The 20,337-nt window shown below is 38.9% G+C and overlaps 1 protein-coding gene and 1 long non-coding RNA gene across 3 annotated transcripts in view; one reads left to right on the forward strand and one right to left on the reverse strand.

The window, feature by feature from the left end:
* LOC133060666 (interferon-induced very large GTPase 1-like) overlaps nucleotides 1-19,634 on the forward strand; it is a 59,625-nt gene extending 39,991 nt beyond the window's left edge. The window contains exons 6-7 of the mRNA XM_061148303.1: nucleotides 9,596-9,710; nucleotides 10,485-19,634. Of these exons, the coding sequence (XP_061004286.1) occupies nucleotides 10,487-17,788 (7,302 nt within the window). The 5' untranslated portion in view covers nucleotides 9,596-9,710; nucleotides 10,485-10,486 and the 3' untranslated portion in view covers nucleotides 17,789-19,634. The remainder of the gene's footprint in view (nucleotides 1-9,595; nucleotides 9,711-10,484) is intronic.
* Nucleotides 1-20,337, reverse strand: part of LOC133060682 (uncharacterized) — a 175,973-nt gene that overhangs the window by 68,193 nt on the left and 87,443 nt on the right. The gene's annotated exons all lie outside the window — the stretch shown is intronic.

Here is a 20,337-nt window from a genome sequence, read left to right on the forward strand (position 1 = left end):
CTGTCTTCACTTCCTTTGCACATATACCCAGGAGTGGAATTACTGGGTAATATTGTGATCCTATTTTTCATTTTTGAGGAAACTACAATCCTTTCCACCGTGGCTGAACCAATTTAAATTCTCAGCAACAATACACAAGGGTTCCCTTTTTTCCACACCCTCCTAGCATTTATTATTTGTAGACTATATGATGATGGCCATTATGATTGGTTTGAGGTGATACGTCATTATGGTTTTGATTTGCCTGTATATTGGTATCTCACAATGACATACGATGTGCAGCTTTTCATGTTTCTTTGTCACTGTATATCTTCTTTATTAAGGTGTTTGTTAAGGTATTTGGCCCAATTTTAAAAGGTTCTTTTTTTTTTTTTTTTTTTTTTTTTTTTACTGTTGAGTTTTAAGCATTCTTTGAATATTTAGAATAACAGTCTTTTATCAGATTTTGCAAATGGTTCCCCCCATCTATGGCTTGTTTTTTCATTTTGTTCAAAACTTGTCTTCCAGAGGAGAACTTTTACATGCTACTAATGAAGTCCAGTCTATCTACTCTTTCGTTCATGGATTGTGTCTTTGGAATTATATCTAAAAAAATCATTGCCATACCTGAGGTCATCTAGGTTTCTCCAGTGTTATCATCTAAGAGTTTTCTAATATTGCATTTTAGGTATGTCTATGATCCATTTTACATTAATTTTTGTGAAGGATGCAAAATTGTTATCTAGATTCATTTTTTTTTGCATGTGGATGTCCAATTGTTGCAGCAGCACCATTTCTTCAAAAAAACTATTTCTTTGCTCTATTACATTGCTTTTGCTCATTTTTCAAAGCTCAGTTGATTATATTTATCTGGCTCTTCTTTGGACTCTCTTTTGTTCCATTCATCCATTTGTCTGTTCTTTCACTAATACACACTACCTTGATTACTGTTTCATTATATTTAAATCTAGAAGTCCAAAGGTGTTAGTTCTCTAATTTTGTCCTCTTTTTTGAATCATAAAAGAATTTATTACAACGGTAGCATTTGGAATCACCTTTTAAAATTTTTATATTTTATATTGGAATATAGTTGATCAACATTGTGTCATTTTTTTGATGTACAGCAAAGTGATTCAGTTATACATATATATGCATCTATTCTTTTTCAAATTCTTTTCTCTTTTAGATTATTACAGAATATTAAGCAAAATTAAATATAGTAAGTCCTCGTTGGTTATATATTTTAAATATCAGTATGTACCTGTCAGTCACAAATTCCCAATCTATCCTTCCCCACAACCACATTTCTTCCCTGGCAATCATAAGTTCCAAGTCAGTGAGTCTTATTCTGTTTTGTAAACAAGTTCATTTGCATCATTTTTTAGATTCTGCATATAAGCAATATCATATAATATTTGTCTATCTCTGAGCTTTATTACCCCCTTAGGTGGGAGATGATAGCTAGAGGGTACTGGAGTTGGATATTTCCCTTCTCCCTCATGGAAAGCTAGAACAGGGTATACTTGGATATTTTCTTTTCCTGGTGTAGAATGCTAGAATAAATTGGAGTTGGGTATTTCCCTTTCATCAGATCAGTTCAACTCTGAAAAAAATTCTAATAGTTTAGGGTCTGGAAATATAGTTTCTTTCAGTACAGAACTTATTAAGAAAAACAAAATGTTCTGAACTATTTCAAAATGGTTACTTTTCCCCTCCCTCTGCACAGCTGGACTTTTCTCCAGTATTCACTGTGAGAATCTGGTCAACCTCCTGGAGATAAAATAGAAGTATAGAGATCCTCTATTACAGGGTCCTCTTGGAGTTTCTGACACTCAGACTCATCTACAGAACCTGTCAATTACAGTTTAGGTTTTTCTACCCCATTGAGGTTTCTCCTCCTTTACATTCACCTATCTGTTTCTACAATCTGGGGGGCAAAGTTTGCCCTGTGACTTAATCTATCCGTCACATCTAAGAAGAGTGGTTGGTTTTCAGTTTGTACAGCCTTTTAGTTGTTGTTAGGATAGAGTGTTGACTTCAGGCTTCTTACAGGCCAGACTGGGAACTGGCTGTCTTGCTTTTTATTTTGAGGCCATGTTATTATATGATATTAATGTAGACTGTTATATCTTCTTTGTGAAAAATCTTTATCATTACACCATAAGAACTTGTGCTACAGAAAGCTTTTTAAACTCTACTTCTCTAATATTATATGACTAGCTACTCTAGCTTTCTTCTGGTGTCTGAATTTTCCCATCCTATACTTTCACACACTCTATCCTTATGTTTTAGATACCTGAAGAGTTTTGTCAATAGCAAGAAAAGTTGGATTTAATTTTCTTTATTCATTCCAATAATCTTTGTCTTTTACTGAAACATGCAGTGTACTTAATATGATTAGTGATACATTTGTGTTTGCAATCTTACTATGTGATTTCTGCTTAAACCACCAGGTGTGTGTTTCTTTTTTTCCGACTTGTCAACTTTCATATTAATAAAGTATTTATTAATAATTAATTAGTAGGTTATCATCTTAGAGCTGTTTAATATTTATTAAAAAAAATTAACACATGTAAATCCCTGGCTGACTCATGTCAATGTATGGCAAAAACCACTATAATATTGTAAAGTAATTAGCCTCCAACTAATAAAAATAAATGGAAAAAAAAATTAATGGAAAGTACAGAGTTCCATATACTCCCACCACATACACAGCTTCCCCTTTTATTAACATCTTTCATTAATGTTGTACATTTATTACAAATGATGAGATAATACTGATACTTCATTATTAACTAAAGTCTCACTCTTTTATTATACAGTCCATGGGTTTTGACAAATGTATAATGATATGAGAAAACATGACAGATTATTTAAAAATTAGTTTCACTAACCCTGAAAATGCTGCTCCACTTATTCTCCCCTTCCTCTTTCCAACCCCTGACAGCCACTGATCTTTTTACAGTCTCTATAATTGGCTTGCACACTGTCATATAGTTGGTTTATTTATTTTATACACAGTAATTTGTACCTCTTAATTCCTTACCCTTATCTTTCCCCTTTCCTCATTGGTAACCACTAGTTTGTTCTCTATGAGAACAAACTCATATAGTTTGTTACATAACAAACTCATATGTATATATATAAACTCATATATATATATATATATAGCAAACTCACATAGTTTTTGTTATACACTTTATTGTGTTTTTTTTTTTTCAGGTATAAGTCATAACATGAACTATTTATCTTTCACTGTCTTGACTTATTTCACTAAACATGATACCCTCCAGGCACATCCATGTTGTTGCAAATGGCAAGTTTTCATTATTTTTTATGGCTCAGTAATATTCCATTTCCTCTATGTGTATACATTAAACATCTTTATCCATTCATCTGTTGTGGACACTTAAGTTGCTTCCATATCTTGTCAACTATTAACAATGTTATTATGAACATTGGGGTGCATGTATTTTTTACAAATAGTGCTTTCATTGTCTTCAGCTATATACTTGGGAGTTGAATTGATAGATAATGGTAATTCTATTTTTATTTTCTGAGAAATTTCCGTGCTGTTTTCCACAGTGGCTGCACCAATTTACATTCCCACCAATTGTGTACACAGGATCCCTTTTCTCCACAGCCTTGCCAACATTTGTTATTTCTATTCTTTTTGATGATAATCAGTCTGACAAGTGTGAAGTTTTGATTTGCATTTCCCTAATGATTAACAATATTGGGCATCTTTTCATGTGCTTGTTGGCCATCTTTATGCCTTTTATGGAAAAACATCTATTCGGGTCTTCTATTTTTTCATCAGTTTTTCTGGCTTGTTGATGTTGAGTTTGTATAAAGTACTTATATATTTTGAATATTAACCCTTTATTGATCCTATCATTTGCAAATGTCTTCTCTCATTCAATAGTTTGTCTTTTCATTTTGTTAATAGCTTTCTTCACTGTGCAAAAGCTTTTGAGTTTAATTGAGTTCCATTAGTTTAGTTTTGCTTTTGTTTCCTTAGCCTTAGAAAATATTGCTATGATTTCTGTCAAAGATTGTTCCTCCTATGTTTTCCTCTAGAAGTTTTATTGTTTCTGGTCTTGCATTTAGGTCTTTAATCCTTTTGAGTTTATTTTCCTATATGGTGTGAGAAAAACTTCTAATTTCATTCTTTTTCATGAAGTTGTCCAGTTTTTACAGTACTACTTACTGAAGAGACTGTCTTTTCTCCATTATATATTTGTGCCTCCTTTGCCATAGATTACTTGACCAAAAGTGTGTGGGTTTCAGAGCTCTCTATTCTATTCTTTTGTGCCAGTACTATACTGCTTTGATTACTGTAGCTTTGTAGTATAGTCTGAAGTCAGGGACTCTGATACCTCCAGCTCTGTTCTTTTGGCTCAAGACTGTTTCAGCAATTCAGAATCTTTTTTGTAAATACAAGGCATAAAAATGTATTGATTTGAAACATTTACATACCACAACATTATTACCACTGAAGAGTTTTCTAAAACATCTATCATGTCATATCATCATCATTTCATTATTGTGGTCAAAACAATTTCAGTCTAGTCACTTAGCAACTTTGAAGTTTATATACAGTATTGGTATTTATAATGTGCTAAGTATTATGTATTCAGGATTTATTTATCTGGTTGCAGGTTTGAACCCTTAAACAACATCTCCCCAATACCTACACTCACCAGCCCCTGGTCACCACCATTCTACTTTAATTTTTACACATTTGGCTTTCTTGAAAAGTAAAGTGAAGTCGCTCAGTCATGTCTGACTCTTTGCGACCCCATGGGCTGTAGCCTACCAGGCTCCTCCGTCCATGATATTTCCCAGGCAAGAATACCGGAGTGGATTGCCATTTTCTTCTCCAGAGGATCTTTCTGACCCAGGGTTCAAACCCAGGTCTCCTGCATTGCAGGCAGATGCTTTACCCTCTGAGCCACCAGGGAAGCCTGGCTTTCTTAGATTCTATCTATAAATGATATCATACAGTATTTGTCTTTCTCTTTCTGACTTACCTCATGTAGCATAATGCCCTCAAGGTCCATCCATACTGTCACAAATGGAAACTGTCACAAATTTCATTCTTCCTCATGAAGATAGATAAGATAAGATATCTTTATTATCCATTCAGCAGCTGACTGACACTTAGGCTAATTCAACATGTTAGCTATTATAAATAATGCTATCATAAACATGGGAGTGCGTGTATCTCTTCAATATCTTGTTTTCAGTTCTGTTAGACATATAACCACAACCAAAGTAGCTAGATAATATGGTAATTCTTTTTTAAATTTTTTAGGAACTTCTACACTGTTTCCCATAGTAACTGAACCAATTTACATTCACACCAACAGTGGGATTCCCTTCTCTCCACATCCTCACCAATACTTGTTATCTCTTGTCTTCTTGCTGAGAGTATTCTAATCAAAGTGAGATAACATCTCATTGCAGTCTTGATTTGCATTTCTCGGATGACCATTAGTGTTGACCATCATTTTACATATCTGTTGGCCATCTGAATATCTTCTTTGGAAAAAATGCCTATTTATCTTCTCTGCTCATTTTTCAATTGAAATTTTTAGGGTTCTGTTATTCAGTTGTATGAATTTTTACGTGTTTTTATGAGTAAGTCCTTATTCAATATTTGGATGGCAAATATTTTCTCCTGTTCTGACGGTTACCTTTCATTTTTTTATTATTTCTCTCACTGTGCAAAAACTTTAGCTTGATGTAATCCTACATGCTGATTTTGGCTTTTGCTGCTTAAGTTTGGGGGTCGTATCCAAAAAATATCATTGCGAAGAACAATGTCAAAGTGTTGTAGCCACGCGTTCCGGGAAACAAACTCACTCAGAAGGACAATGCAGATAGTGGAGTGCAGTTTATTACACCAGTGGGCCCAAGGCAGAGTCTCCTCTTAGCCAAGAACCCCGATCAGCTTTTGTGAAAACCTTATATACTCTAAGTGTATGTGCCCAAACCCACCTCCCCAAATTCCTTGAAACTAGTCTGGACAAAGGAAAAGAAAGATACAATCAAAGTTGATTCATATGCTCATGATTCGTATGCCTTAAGCCTAGGTAGTTAAGAATGGACAATTATTAATAGGCCTGTGGTCATACCTTAATAAGCATAATAGAATTTATGATTCTATTTGGTTACACAGATAATTAGGGTATTATTTTAGGCTATGGAGAGTCTAGGTACGAGCCCTGGGGCTCTTCCATCCAGAGGGTCTGGTTTTCCAGTTGGTATGTCGTTTCCAAAGATACTGGGCATAGAGCTCAAAGTCCACAGTCTGGCCCAAGATGGAGTCCTGCTTTCAAGATGGAGCCTGTTCTGTCTGTTTCCTCCTTCAAAGAAGCTGCTCTCCTATGCTTATTTTTTGAGTTTTACCTAATCAGGTCTTCTACTTAAGTCTTTAATCCATTTTGAGTTGATTTTTATGAGTGATGTAAGATGAGGGACTAATTTCTTTTTTCTGCATGTGGAGATCCAGTTTTTCCAGCATCATTTGTTGGAGAGACAATCCACTACCCCTTGAGTGTTTGTGGTTCCCTTGTCAAATTTAAGTTGACCACACATACAGACGTTTCTTTCTGGGCTCTCTACTCTGTTTCATTAGTCTATGTATCTATTTTATACCAGTTTTAAAATTAATATAGGTTTGCAATATAGTTTGAAATTAAGAATTGCAATGTCTCTGGCTTTCTTCTTCTTTATCAGGATTGCTTTGGCTATTAGGGATCACTTGTGATTCCATACATATTTTAGGGTTGCTTTTGGTGATTTCAGTGGAAAAAATGCCTTAGAATTATAATAAGGATTATGATATATCTATAGATGTCTTTGTGAGGTATGTATATTTTAACAATGTTAATTCTCCATGAACATGGACATATCTCTCCACTTATTTGTGTCTTCTTCAATCTATTATGCTCATTTCAATGGTAGCAAGGTAATGCTCAAAATCCCTCAAGCTAGGCTTCAACAGTACATGAACTGAGAACTTCCAGGTGTACAAATTGGATTTAGAAAAAGCAGAGGAGCCAGAGATCAAATTGCCAACATCTGTTGGATCACAGAAAAAGCAAGAGAATTCCAGAAAAATATCTGGTTCATTGACTACACTAAAGCCTTCGATTGTGTAGATCTCAACAAACTATGGAAAATTCTTAAAGCGATAGGAATACCAAACCACCTTACCTGCCTCATGAGAAACCTGTATGCAAGTCAAGAAGCAGCAGTTCGAACTGGACGTGGAATGATGAACTGGTTTCAAAATTGGGAAAGGAGTACATCAAGGCTGTCACCCTGGTATTTAACATCTATATAGAGTGTATCATGTGAAACGCTGGGCTGGATGAAGCACAAGCTGGAATCAAGACTACTGGGAGAAATATCAATAACTTCAGATATGCAGATGACACCACCCCTATGGCAAAAAGTGAAGAGGAACTAAAGAGCCTCTTGATGAAGGTGAAAGAGGACAGTGAAAAAGCTGGCTTAAAACTCAACATTCAAAAAACTGAGATCATGGCACCTGGTCCCATAACTTCACGGTAAATAGATGGGGAGAAATGGAAGCAGTGGCAGATTTTATTTTCTTGGGCTCCAAAATCACTGCAGATGGTGACTGCAGCCATGAAATTAAAAGATGCTTGCTCCTTGGAAGAAAAACTGTGACAAAACCTAGACAGCATACTAACAAGTTGGACCTTTGCCAACAAAGGTCCATATAGTCAAAGCTATGGTTTTTCCAGTAGTCATGTATGGATCTGAGAGTTGGACCACAAAGAAGGCTGAGTGCCAAAAAACTGATGCTTTTGAACCATGGTGCTTGGACAGAAAGGAGATCAAACCAGTCGATCATAAATGAAATCAACCTTGAATATTTATTGGAAGGACTGATGCTGAAGCTCCAATACTCTGGCCACATGATGCTAAGAGCAGACTCTTTGGAAAAGACTCTGATGCTGGGAAGGACTGAAGGCAAGAGGAGAAAGGGGTGACAGAGGATGAGATGGTTGGATGGCATCACCAACCCTATGAACATGAGTTTGAGCAAACTCAGGGAGATAGTGAAGGACAGGGAAGCCTGGTGTGCTGTAGTCCCTGGGGTAACAAAGAGTCAGACACAACTTAGTGACAAAACAACAACAATTTAACTATCACTGTCTGAGTTTTCTGTAGTTCACTGAGTTCCCTTAAAGTAATTACTTTCAATTATTTATCAGCCAAGTCACTAAACTTTGTTAGGTTAACCTGACTTTGAGTTAGGTCATTGGTGGTGGTGGTGGTTTAGTTGTTAAGTCATGTCTGACTCTTGTGACCCCATGGACTATAGCCTGCCAGGGTCTTCTGTTCATGGGGTTCTCCAGGCAAGAATACTGGAGTGTGTTGCCATTTCCTCCTTCAAGGGATCTAGGTTATTGGAGAATTATTATTTTTTCATGATGACATGTTTCCTTATTTTTCATGTCCTCGTAGCTTTGCACTGCTATTCTAGCATGTGAAATAGCAGCGTGCGTGCGTGCATGCATGCTCAGTCACTTCAGTCATGTCTGACTCTTTGCAACCCCATGGACTGTAGCCCGCCAGGCTCCTCTGTCCATGGGATTCTCCAGGCAGGAATACTAGACTAAGTTGCCATGCCCTCCTCCGGGATCTTCTCAACCCAGGGATCAAACCCACATCTCCTGAGTTTCATGCATTGCAGGCAGATTCTTTACCCACTGAGCCAACTTGGAAGCCCTTGAAATAGCAGACACCTCCTTAAATCTTACTGTATGACTTCATGTGGGACATTCTGTTTCCTGGTGCTGTTAATACCTGAGATTTTCTCTACCTTTGTATGGGTACACCAGTCCCACATTTCTTAATGTCTTTCATGGCAGAATTCTTAAGTTTTTGTATTTTCTCTGGTTCTTACAACTCACCAGGCTGACAACCGGAAACTTTTCTATCTTCTGGAAGGTGGCAATATACCTTGAGTGTGTGGTTTCTCTCTTCCCAACAGATACTGGTCTGTTTTCTGAAAGCACATAATTTACTAACCTATTAGTAGTTCTTGATGCTAAGCTCAGGAGTGCACACAGGAATTAGCAACAGAGTTGGAGTAGTTGTAGGTTTACCACTTAAGGGATAAGAGGTGGCCACAGACTTGGCAGGCCAATCCTCAGGTAAAGTTCTCCCAAAGGTTCATGGGAAGACTTCCTGATGAAGTCCTAAAAAAAAAAAAATCAACAGGAACTGCATCCTTTAAATGCCCTTTGACATTCCTAACTGCGTCTTTCCTGATCTATTCCCTCCTCCCATTCATAGAAGTCCTGCCTCAGTACTCTGGGTACTGTTGCAGTGAAATGGGTTTCTCCAGCCATGTCCCACACAACTGGGTTAACTGAGCATTCAATATTCACTCTCGTTTTCCCCACTGGAGCTGTCACAGTCATGAGATAGTTTACCCACATGCAATGTTACCAAGCTGTGCTGGAATCTCCTCTTAGGAAGATTGGACTTTTCCAAATTCTCTCTTATCTATGAGTACCTATCTTGGTAAGCACTCTCCAGGGTTGTTTTCTTTTTTTTTTCCCCCAAGGGTGGTGATAGAAGCTGGAGAAGTTTCACTGCCTCCACTCTCTGCTCAGGCCATAAGGAGGTCTTCTGCCTATTACCAGGTGCACCGGTCATCAAGACTACTCCTGCATCCTCTGGTATGTGTTGGTAGATCACACAACTCCAAAGATACACTTTTGTTCACAAATGGGTGTCAAATTTGTTGTTTTAAAAGGGGGACAAAAAAGACAAACATCTTATGTCACCATGACACTGACATCTGCCAAGTGTATTTTAAGAAACAGGAGAGTAGTTAATGAAATGCACTAAGAAGTGACAAAGAGAGAATGGGAACCATTTGACACATGCTTGACAGAAACTTATGGAGGAAAAATAATTAGTAGTTCTAGTCTTTAAAAAAAAAAATTAACATCTAGCTATCAAAATCATGCATATTTTCAAACTCCTACCTTCAACTTAATGCTCTTTATGTGTAATAAGAAATGCCAAAGGTCAAGCTATTACGTTCCAGCTCATTCAAGCAACCAAAAAGGTAATCCATGTTGAGACCATACACATATTATCTTGCACACACAGAAAAATTATTTAAAGTGTTAACAAAATACAGTTGTTGGAACAATGAAAACAGGGGATGATGAGGCCTCACAGACTTGTATCTTTAATACAGGTTCCTCTGTGCACAGGATTCTCCAGGCAAGAATACTGGAGTGGGTTGCTATGCCCTCCTCCAGGGGATCTTCCCTAACAGGGATCAAACATATGTCTCTCCTGTCCTCTGCATTAGCAGGCAGGTTCCTTACCCCTAGTGCCACTTAGGAAGCCCATCTTTAGCATACTCACCCTTGGGGCTATGTGGCAGACACTTCTTCAAGTCATGACACAGGCTAACTGGGGGTCTTTTCTTCCTACAGCCATGGACACGGCAGATTCAACTGATGATGAGACCCTGCTCAGAGGCAATAGGAGGAAAGATCTCCAACACATGCTGACAGAAGTAGGACTGGCAGTTAACTACTGGTTGTCAAAGCTGGAGGAACGCCTGGGTGTGACCTGTGCCCAGGCCTTACAATACCTAGAAGAGAAAGACTTCCAGGAGCTAAAATCCCAAGCACGACATCCCTGGGAGATAAAAGCCCTGGAGAAGATGCTTAACCTGTCACGCTCAAATACTCTTTCAGGGTTACAGTCTCAGGTGGAAGCAATAAAGAAAAAGCAGAAGCAGACAGAACAGACACTGCAGGAGCTGAAAGAGTTGCTGTTAGAAGGGAGGCAGCAACAGGAAGAGACAGTGAGTAAAGTGGAGGCAGAACTGAGGCAAGTAATGGAGATCCTTAAAGAGAACAGGCCATGCCCAAATAAGTCCCTAAAAGAACTCATGAAAAACATGCAGAGACAACTCAACCTTGTGGAGGGAACACTGTCTCACAGGAAAAACCTCTCAGATAGAGAGCTGGTGAGATGGGCATCTGGAGGACTGGCCCTGCAGGGAATTTACAAAACCAGCAACCAAACAGGTCTGATAGAGAAGAGAGAAGAGCTACTCCGTGTCCCCAAGGATTTCTCACTCTGTGGCCCTGAGCAGGGTACATGGACAGAAACAAAGGAATTTACATCTTCTCAAGAAGAATCCATGTTCACCCAGATGGTAGAGAAGCTAGGCTTCAGTGTAACTGCCTCAGCAAAGGGTGGAGGTTGGGGAGATAGTCTGCAATCTTGTATGGATCACAGAAAACAGTCAGAATCCAAGGAAACCAGACAGGCACATTATGAGCAGTCTTACTTCTGTTCAGTCAAATTCACCTACATCCCACTGGCATCCTGCCACTTTCCCATTGAGCAACTCCAGCTCTCCAAGGCAGCTCTACAGGAATTGAAATGCATTGAAGGGGTTTTGGATCAGGAAGACCCAGACCAACTTCTCTTGCGAAGGCATAGAATTGAAACCTTCTTCCAGAGGTTTGGGTCTCATGCTAACCAGGGCCCTCTGCACTTGGGAGGAATCTACTGGTGGAAAGCAATTTCAGAGGGTTTCCAAAAAGAGCAGCTGGCAGAAGTGAAACAGCAAGCAGCAGAGGCCCTGGATATTTACATAAGGGGCAGTTACAGTGGCTTTGATGTGAACATTACTACAGGTGTGGAAATGTCAGACTCACATTCAGAAACAACTTCTCAGAACATGAATTTCCAAAATCTCCAAACCAAAGTCCAGTTGTCTGTGGCCCAGACAGGTGGTCCACCAGAAGCAAATGGCTTTTTACAATGGAAATTTGGCTTAATGGCTAATAACCAAACCTGGTATATCACTGACAGAGGACTTCAGTTGGTGCCTGTTTGGGATATTATCCTCTCCAATCACAGAAATGATTTTAAGGATCCTCTTCAGGTAGCCAACTGCCTGAAAGACAGCTATACTGCTCTGACTAGTCTCACTGCCCACATCCAGGAAGGAGAAGAATTACTGACCCCTGAGAAGGAGAAAGAATTACTGACTGTTGAGAAAGAGGTTAGGGCTTTTCTAGAAAATGTGAAATCCTGGGAAGTATCTGATCCTGAAGAGCAGCTGCAACAGCTAATAAATTTCATGCAAATGTTGAGTCAAAAAATAAAAAGCTGTGACACCTGGATTAACGTATGCCTCACAGATATGGGTCTACAGAATTTTTTGGTAAACACAGTGAACTTTTGCAAAAAGTCTTCCATTTATAAAAGTACAGTTATTAAATCTCAGTTGCAACACCTTTTTTATCCTCACATCTACAGAATGACAAACTTTCCTCAGTTTCATTCCATCATGCAGTGGATCTTCCAGTCAGAGCCAGAGCCCGTCAACATCACCCAACTTTCTGAATTAATTAAAACCTATAAAGAAACTAAGAATGACTCTATGGAACAGAAAGGTAAATGTAAGTCCACAGAAACAGTGGAGGAAGCTCAAAGGAATCTGACTTATGAGGTCAGCTTGTCTCTTGACCGCTTCTTAACTTACCTTCAAGAAACAGGGCAGCCAGACACACACATCTTATTACTTTTGATAGCATCTGGTGCAGGATATCATGTGGTTGACAATATATTTCAGTATCTCCTGGGGCATGATGAGTTAGTCTTCCTATTGGGTAAAATGGAAACTGCACAATATAAATACCAAGAGCTCAAAAATATTTGCAACTGCAGGGCTCAGGCATTCCTGGTGCTCACAGGTCTGACAGCTACAGCTGGCAGCAAAGTTGTTTCTCCAGAGGAGAAAACAGAACGCTTGGCATTGATAAGACATCAACTGGGACAATCTTTGACTGAAGAAGTTGTACATGTCCTCACCAAACTTGGAGAAGATCATGACTGGGAAAACCTAGAAAAAGCCTTGAAATTACTCATTGATGGGGATTATGAAACCATCATCAATTTACCACAAACAGATAAAGATAGAAAAGAACTACAAAGTCTCTTTAATGAAAAGGAACACCTCCATGAACTACACGATAATGAAAATAGCAAACAGGACACAATAGAAAATACAGCCTTCCAAGACTTACTTGAGCGTCTAGGTCTAAAACATTACTACCCAAGAAAAATGAACAGAGCTAACTTCCAACTGATCCACAAGACTTCTGTGTACAACACACAGCCCTGCTCTGAAAGAGAACTTCCCTTCTATTTCCTACAGAAGCTATTGATGCTGGATTATGGGCTGAGATACCTGATCATCAAACATGAAGAATACACAGAGAACCAAGTCTATTCAAGCACCTCAAATCAAGAAAAGGAGGCTTTTGATCCATATGAAGAATTTCTTGAAGACAGCGATAGCTCCACTAATCCTTCAGACACAAACATCATGCAATATATTCACCCAATGGATATACAGATGGCAATTCTTCACTGTGCAGATCATTTTGCCAGACAATATATTTTGGACAAACTTTCTATTTGTCGGTTTGCTCTCCCACTTCTCATACCTAATCCCCTCACTGCTCAAATTGAATTCTCTCTCTGGTCTCTCAGTCAGATTAGAAGAAGTTGGCAGCAAGCAGGGAAATCAATAAAAGGGGAGAAGGACAATTATAAGAATCAACGGATGTGTCATGTTTCTGTCCCCATTGTGTCCTTTATTAGAGTTGGAAATGGTTTCTCTGCTTCCAAATCTCAGATCATGAACTGTCTTCTCAGTGAACGGAAACATGATGTCTTTTTTCACCGACACTGCAAAGGCAGCAGCAGAAACTGTATCCTGATGGGAGGAGTGGTGGAAGTCGCCTGGTTCTGTCCCGGGGGGGAAGAGCAGGACAGATTTGACAAGTGCTTGACCTTTACCAATCTTCATGGAGATGCAAAGGAACATGAGAAGCAACTCGCCTTTTTGCAGGAAGTCTCTTCCATAATTGTGGTCCTCATGTCAACTTCAGATGACAATAAAGAAAACCGAAAAATAGTCAATGATATGTGGCAGTCATCACTACCTTTAATCTTGTTGCTAGATGATAGAGGAAAAGGCACAGTCAATAATTCTAGCCCAAAAGTGAGAATTGGGATCAGGAACAGATATGAGGCAGAATTAATAGGGGAGCTCACAACTGCAATCGGACATTTGCTGAAGCTCTCTAACAGTGCACTCAGCTTGGAGAACTGTGCCCAAGTTGCTCGCAAGCAAGGAATGCTTATTGATGAAGACCAGAGAGATTGTAAGGAAGCCAAAGAAAAGGCAGAGGCTCTAATGACCGTATTGAGAGAAATGGAAATACATCAGGTCAAGGAAAACTTACTACCTCTTCAGGGAAAACTGTGGCAACATTGGAGTGAAAAGGACAGAGAACTCTATCATCTGAGAGAAAAGGGGAATCGCAGCATTGAACAACACAAAAGTGAGACTGAGACAGAGAAACAAATGATAAGACAGGAACAGTTGAGAAAAGCCTTTCCTCTCAATGCTTTAATGGATTCTGTCCTTGAAATTCTCCAAAATCATTCAGAAACTCACACCAAACTCTACTTCCTCCAATGGCTGAAAGTAGCTTTGGACAACCTGACTGCAGGACACTTGGAAAATCTAAATGAAAAGAAAAAGGCATTGGTTCAAAAAGAAAAGCAAGAGGCCACAAACAGTAACTCTCTGAAAGACAGGCAAAATGAGATAGAAGCTATTTCCAGAGAGATTAATGACTGTACCTTGGGAATTGAGCACATTCTTAGAGAAGCTGGCCAGATCTATGAAGCTCTGGAAGAAACTTCACCCATGAAAGATACCCTATTTCTCTCCCTTCCCCACATAGCTGCAGATCTGATGATATCTGGTGTTCCCATTGAGCTGATGGATGGGGATGTTTCATATGTGCCCCTGAGGTGGGTGGCAGCTGTTTTTGACAAGCTCTCTGAGAAACTTGGAGACAAGCGGCTCTTTGTTCTCTCTGTCCTTGGCCTGCAGAGTTCAGGGAAGTCCACTCTGCTGAATGCCCTTTTTGGGCTGCAGTTCACTGTCAGTGCTGGGAGGTGTACTCGGGGGGCCTACATGCAGCTTCTGAAAGTGGAGGAGAAATTCACAGAGGATCTTGGCTTTGACTTTGTGCTTGTTGTGGACACAGAGGGACTTCGAGCCCCAGAACTCAGCAACAAGTCCCAGAATCATGACAATGAGTTGGCAACCTTTGTCATCGGACTTGGAAACTTGACTCTGATCAATATTATGGGGGAAAATCCATCAGAAATGCAAGATATTCTACAAATAGTTGTCCAAGCTTTTCTGAGAATGAAACAAGTAAAAATCTCTCCCAGTTGCCTCTTTGTCCATCAGAATGTGGGGGAGGTTACAGCTAAAGATGAAAATATGGAAGGAAGAAGGCGGCTAGAGCAGAGATTGGATCAAATGGCAGCAACAGCAGCTGAAGAAGAGCAGTGCTCTGATGTAAACTGCTTTAGTGATGTCATTAAGTTTGATGCCAATACCCACGTCTACTACTTTGCTCACCTCTGGGATGGCAATCCCCCAATGGCCCCACCCAATCCTCGCTACAGCCACAATGTTCAGGAACTAAAAAGCAGAATTCTTGGGACTGCCAAACAGGAATCTAGGGGAAGAATCATGAAGATATCAGATGTAAAATTCCGAGTTCAAGATTTGTGGAGAGCCCTACTGAATGAGAACTTTATTTTCAGCTTCAGGAACACTCAAGAAGTCATGGCCATGAGCAAACTGGAAACCATGTATAACTACTGGACGTGGGAGCTGAGGAGTCATGTGCAGAAATTACAGGACCAGCTGATCAACCAGATTCAGAATGGAAAAATCCAGACACTTGAAACATATACCTTGGAGGCTCCAGTTACACAGATATATGAAGCCATCAAGCAAGAACTTGAAAAATATTTTAATGAAGACCCAGATAGTGAAGTGCTGGTTCAGTGGAAAGGAAATTTTGAAAATAAACTAATAACCCTTAAAGAGGCACTAATTTTAGATGGCCAAAGAAAAGTCAAAGAACTTATTAGTTTCAAAAAAAATCAAGAAAAACTGGATAACAAAAAGTCAGGTTATGAAAAGGAATTATTGGAAAAAAGCCAGAATTTGGCTTTATTGCTAAATGGCACTGAATTGAGTGAGGAAGAGCTCCATGAGAAATTCAACCCACTTTGGGAAACATGGGTCTCTGATGTGTCCTCAAGTCACCCTCCAGCCAAAGAGCCTACAATTGAAGTGGATTCTGAAAACATCCTTTTGGAGTATTTCAAAAAGGTGAAAAACATGGCAAGCACACTGGAGAACTATTCTGGAGAAAAGTTTGAAATCAACTATGACAAACATGTTAAGATGAACAGGAATTATTGGGGACTCTCTACAACGACAATAGATGCCCAGGATATACACTCCATAAATATGACTACTGACTGCATTATTTCAAAAGTTAAAGAAACTGTTAATCAAATATCTCAACAAAAGCATGATTACAATCGAACTTATTTCTATGAAATCCTGAGAATAATAGATGAGGAGGTGAAGTCTGCATCCACTCAGAAAAGATACACACTTACAAGAAGATATGAAATAGACTTATCATTGTGTTTATTCCAAAGAGCATCAGTGAAGTTTAAGGAGATGCACAAGGCATTCAAGAGGGCAAATGATCCTGTAAACTATCTGCAAAGCAAGAAAGATGATTTCTTCATGAGCTTTAAGATCTCTTGTCAAGGAGCAACTTCAATTAAAACATTTGTTGATTTTCTGTGGAACAAGCTCACACCTGCTGTCTCCAGCACCATAAGGAAAAACATGGCCCTCAAAATTGCTGGGGACATTCGAACCACCTGCCGGGCATTCAATGAAAACAAAGCTAACCTGGAGAAACACATTCTCATCTCTCTGGCAGAAGAGGAAAATTTTGACAACTACTGGCAGTACCTTCATTATCCAGAATCATTTTTTACGAATTACATTGAAAACCATGTTAAAAGATATTTTTCTGACACAGGAAGAAAAAAAATAAAGACTTTTCTACAAATGAGTTTAGATGAGATCAAGAATGTCATCCTCTCAGCTATGCATGAATCTACAGCAATAGCCAAAGATAAAAGCAGCACGGTGTCTGGGTGGCTAGATTTGTTCTGTGATCACCTGGAGAGTACCTTGATCTTTCCACGAAAAGACTTGATAAGCATTGAACACCAGGAGATAAAAGATATCGAGTTTCTCAAAGAGGCCATGAGTAAAGCTTTGGATCCTGAAATGAAGAAGGTAAAACAGAACTGTTTGTCTAGACTTGTAGAAGAAATGATTCCTGAAATCCAGAAAATGCTCTCTGAACATCTCTGTGGCTGCTGGAAACAGTGTCCCTTCTGTAAAGCAATTTGTACAAACACAATCCATAACCATGAAGGAGACCACAGTGTTCCCTTCCACCGTCCACAGGCTCTCGGTGGATGGATATTCTATCAAACAGACCAGTTTGTCATTGATTACTGTACTAGTCTGGTAGCAAGTGATTGTGATTTTATTTTGAACGATGAGAGGAGAATCCCATTTAAGACCTATCGAGAAGCTGGAGGGGAATACGCCACATGGAGCATCACCCCAGACACATCCACCCAGCCATACTGGAAATGGTTTGTCTGTCACTTCAGATCAAAGCTAGAAGAAAAATACCACAAAAGATTTACCGATAGGGGTGAAATTCCTGATGCCTGGAAGAAAATCACAAAGCAGGAGGTGCTTGATGACTTGAAAAAAAATTAATACTCAATGACCAGATAAGAGCTCCAGTATCTAAACAAAGGCACATTATAGAACAATCCTAAAATACCACACACTCAGAATGAAAACCTTCCTTGTATCAATTTTTTTTCAGATGAAAATCTAAAAGCAAATCAATAATAGCACGAGTTGAAGATTTCTTGAGTAAGAACCTTATTTTTCTTTGCCTCAATTCCATCTTCTTTAAAAACAGATAACTGATATATATGAGTACATGATAAAATCAAATAAAGTCCATTTAATATACCAACTGCGTATTTTATATTATTATTCTGAATGTTTTTATTTTTAAATATGTAATGTTATATAAAGCTTCAAGAAAGTCATTTTCATACAGGGAAATTAAAATCATTGCAGACTGCTACAAAACCTATAGAATAACTATACAAATAGGTTTATCAATATACAGTTACTCACTGGAAGTTACAAATTCTTTTCATTTCTAAGTGTATTTTTTTTCGCTCTATAAAATAGTGAGGAAGAGTTATTAATGCTTGAATGCAAAACATTCATAGGAAATTCAAGATGTCCAATTCTCAAATATAATGCCATTTAGAGCTACTCTATCATAGGAATAAAAAATAAAAAATCAGAAACTTGGTCAGGATAGAGCCGGCATCAATTCAGGAAACAATATTAAACAAATGCGAAACATAAAAGTTAAATGACTTTTTGTAATTTAACCATTTTTCTCTTCTTCCTGGGCACTTGGGCACTTGCCTGTGCATGTTTTTTAGAAAAGGTAAAGAAAAAACTCACAGGAGTTTAGCTATTCAAAGCCTAGAGCTCTGTACAAGTCTGAGAAGGACCCGTTTATGGAACAAGATTCATAACCAGGGAAAAAGGGCCATTTTAATCAAGGCTGTGAACCAGGTCGGGGCTTCCCTCCTAGCTCAGTTGGTAAAGAGTCTGCCTGCAACACAGGAGATCCGGGTTAGATTCCAGGGTCGGGAAGATTCCCTGGAGAAGGAAACAGCAACCCACTCCTGTATTCTTGCCTGGAGAATCCCATGGGCAGAGGAGCCTGGCTAGCTACAGTCCATGGGGTCACAAGAGTCGGACATGTCTTAGTGGCTAAACCATAGTGATAATTCAATAAGAAATGTTTCTGTATATTAAAATGTAAGAAAATGCTCATCTCCAATCAAGCACCTTTGTGACTTTTCACACTATTTGAGCCATAGAGTTATGAACAGAAATAAAAAAGGGCATGCTGAAGCCAACCAAGGACCTGAGAGGGGAGGAAATCTCCACTCTGCAAACCTATACCTTCTGAAACAATGACATGCTAGGTTCTCAAAGCTGATGATCTGAAGGAATCCTGATGCAAAGAAAAAAGTTATTCATGTCTGACAAACGGCCATTCATTGGCTTCCATTTAAGGGTACACTCTCCACCCCTCCACAGCCAGCGAAAACATACAGTACAAAGAAGAACAATCAAAGGACTTGGATCTTCGGAGCCGGGAGACAGGAGTGCTCACACTGCTATCTTTGTGCCCCAAGCATACTCTTCAGTTTCAGGTCAAATGACCATTTCTCCAAAAGAAATCATGAAACAGAAAAACTATACAGAAAGCAGATGTTCTTGAATAGATGGATTTTCCTTTTGTTCTTTAAAAATAGTCTCACTGAGAGTCGGAGGAGCCTCCAAATAGGATAAAGTTGAAATAGTGATAAAAACAGAACCCATGCATAATATAGCACCTGTCTCTGACATCATTGCATCCTTGATAACTGTGAGATGTTAACATTTGTTCAATGCTTTTCATATTTGTTCACTAAGTACATTAAAACTTTTCACTAAGAAGCATTATAATTAACTTTGATTTTCAGGCAAAATTCTTGTGTATAAACAACTAATTTTTTTATCAATTCCTCAGGCATTTAAGGAGAGTGATAACTAAATGCAATTCAGAGATGGTGTCAAGAGTTCCCTACAAAATGGCTAGACATAAGTTGGGAATGAGGGTAGATGAAAACATGAATGTGGTTTTCTATGATGGTAGTGGAGAGTAAAGTGCCATCAAGGTGGGGTCAGGATCAAAGTGTCAATGGGTTGAGGTCAGTGAGGGAGATCTTAGGAACACTGGAGTAGGGTGATAGAGTTCATAGGGATGAGAATCATATAGTCATGAAAAGTGGGAGATGCTGGGCTCAGTGTAGGTCACAGGGATTAGAGATGGCCAGCGTTGTAAGGTCACTGGAGGTAAGGTTCACACGATCAGTAGAAGGAGTCTCTCAGAGTCACTGAAAATGTGGATCACAGAAACAAGGGAATTGGGGGTCACCACATCAATAGACGTAGCAAATTTCCAGAGTGATTTAAGCTAGAGAGGAGAAATCCTACAGGAATGGGGCTAGGAGAGTAATGGATTCTAGGACAAGATAAATAACACAAATAAGATGTGAGTTGCTTCTCAGGTGGCACCAATGGTGAAGAACTCACTTGCCAATGCAGGAGATAAAAGAGACGGTGAAGTTCAATCTGTGGGTTGGGAAGATCCCCTGGAGAAGGAAATGGCAACCCAC

The sequence above is a fragment of the Dama dama genome, chromosome 1 (genome assembly GCF_033118175.1).
Source record: "Dama dama isolate Ldn47 chromosome 1, ASM3311817v1, whole genome shotgun sequence".
Taxonomy (NCBI): domain Eukaryota; kingdom Metazoa; phylum Chordata; class Mammalia; order Artiodactyla; family Cervidae; genus Dama; species Dama dama.